Here is a 2610-nt window from a genome sequence, read left to right on the forward strand (position 1 = left end):
TTCTCAATCTAATACGCTGTGGGCTTGTTCACGTTCCAATTCCTGGGTATTTTGGGAAGCGGGGCGTGATAGGTCTTTTGGTGGCCCATGTAGGTCTCAGTCCTGAGTCCACACTAGTAAGGATATAATGGACGATTTGGATACATATCATATTTCATTCGTAAGACTACGATTAAGTTCTTATACTATTATCAAAATAACTATGTTTTAGTTCCTATTTTCCCAATACTTTGTTTTGACTTTGACCTTGGTTATCTTCTTGATCCTCTTTTTCCTTTAGAACAATGGCGATTACGTGTGGTAATGGTAGCCAGCCCAGTAGTAGTGGACTACCGTCTGAAGTGGAACCGCACCAGCTTTTGGAGATGATTTATGGATTAGTGGCGAATTAGTAGTTCTTGGCTGGGCACTTGCAGCAGGAGCCTCAACACCAGCCTTTGCCTCGTCCAGAGTCTAGTGTTAGGGAGTTCTGGTATATGCGGCCTCCTTCTTTCTCCGATGCCAAAGGACCTTTAGCAGCAGAGGAGTTCCTCAAGGTCACGGAGACTATCCTTACGGTGACTCGTATTCCCCCTACAGAGTGGATAGATCTCATGGATATTCAGCTCACCGACACCGCACGGATTTGGTGTACTGCAGAGAAGACTCATTTGGGGAGACCGATTTCGTAGGATACCTTCACAAACCGCTTCAACAGGAAGTACTTCCCTCAGTCGGCTCGGGACGAGCTTTTGCGTAAGTTTGTTGAACTCAAGCAAGGAGGTCGATCCGTTGATGAGTACAAGGCTGAGTTTTCTTCCCTGAGTCCATACGCTCCTCATCTTGTTACATACCCCACTATTAGGAGGCATCAGTTCCAGAAGGGTCTGGACAAGTATATTAGATTGGCTCTAACTGGTAGAGCACTTGCGACGTACAATGCGGTATTAGATGCATCACGTGAGATTGAGAGCGTGCAAAAGGAACCTGAAGACCCACATGTGATTCGGAACAGGGCACCAGTAGTTCCAGAAAGGAATGTCGAGCATCCTCCTCAGAGGCAGCAGCAGAACTCGCAGAGGCAGCAACATTCTCAGCGTCAGCCATTTCATCAGGCTCATCCTTATCAGCGTCCTGGAGTACAGTTTCAGAACCTGTCGTTGGTGCAGTGTTCCTATTGTAGCTACCCTGGGCATACCCAGCAGAAGTGCCCCAGGCATCTTCGTCTGTGCTACAACTGTGGGTCCCCCGATCATGTCAACCGGGAATGTCCGCAGCGGCAGCAGGCCAGCTTGCCCCCACCTCCAGTACGAGCAGCTCTTCCAGCTCCACCTCAATCAGACTCAGCAGATCCAGCTCGGCACGGACCCTACCCTAGAGCAGGCCCTCATCCTTCATAGCAGCAGATTTATCAGGAAGCACGAAGGCAGCAACCACCACGTTAGACATTCATGATGACAGTCGTGGAAGCTAAGGAGAACTACCAAGTTATCACCGGTGAGAATAGTTCATTCTTAGTTTTATTTGCATATGATTTTCCTTATTAGTATTGCCTGATGATATTATGATAGGATTTTATTTATGAGTGCTAGTTTAGATGTATTTTCCTCCTCCTGTAATAGGCAATGCTCTTGTTTCTTCCGTCCTTGCTTTATCACCCTTTGACTCTGGGGCTTCCTATTATTTTTTGTCTCGTCGATTTGCGAGTACCAACTCTCGTTCTATATCTCTGTCCTTGGGTTTAATTTCGAGGACGAAATTTATTTTAAGGGGGGTAGAATATAATGACCGTGAATTTTGATACTAGTTAAAATAATTTTCTAGTATTTTAAATATTTAATTATTATTTTAAAAAAAGTATATTTGTATTTTCTCGATTTTCTAGGATTTTCTTTAATTTAAAAATCTAAATTTTATTTTTTACTTAAATGATTTTAATATTTATAAATTACTTTAGTGCAGTAAAAATTTCTAAAATTCATCTGTTGTGTTATCGATACTATTACGTATCATTTTGAATAACACGTTGTATTATTTTTACTATTACGTATTATTTCTTATAATACGTTGTATTATTATTACGTATTACTTTGTACAATTAGTTGTATTATTTTTATTATTGCGATCAGCTGCCGTATTAATACAACTGGTATATTTTATTGTATAGGTAATTTTCTCATAATTATTTGATTTTAAATATAAGTAATTATATTTTTTATTAATTATTCTTGTTTAATTGTATAATTAATTGTATTATTTTTACAGTTGCATATTATTGGTTGAATTAGTACAACTTGTACGTTTTAATGTGTAGATAATTCACACCCCTCCTCGTCGTCCTCCCCTCCCCCGTCCACCACCTTCATCTCCTCCGAGTCACCGCCAGAGAGCACTCATCTTCCTCCTCTCGTTCTCTCTCTCGAGCTCAGCCAGTCGCCGCCCAACTCCCCATCTCGAGCTCACCCCGACCACTGCCCCCATTCACCACCTTCAACATCCCCACTACCCCCTCTCCAGCGCCGACCAAACCCACCCACTCGCCTCCCCATCGCCGGCGAGCCCGACTGCAGCACCGCCAACAACTGCCACCCAACTCCGCCGCCCTCACCATCGAACCCGTCATCGTCAGAC

General features: G+C 43.2%; 1 protein-coding gene across 1 annotated transcript; it reads left to right on the forward strand.

Moving 5' to 3' along the window:
• LOC109835147 lies at nucleotides 477-1379 on the forward strand. Its single transcript, XM_020403136.1, has 2 exons — nucleotides 477-557; nucleotides 672-1379. Exons 1-2 carry the CDS (start codon nucleotides 477-479, stop codon nucleotides 1377-1379), a joined length of 789 nt encoding a protein of 262 aa, XP_020258725.1.

This window comes from Asparagus officinalis, chromosome 3 (assembly GCF_001876935.1).
Source record: "Asparagus officinalis chromosome 3, Aspof.V1, whole genome shotgun sequence".
In the NCBI taxonomy this organism is placed as follows: domain Eukaryota; kingdom Viridiplantae; phylum Streptophyta; class Magnoliopsida; order Asparagales; family Asparagaceae; genus Asparagus; species Asparagus officinalis.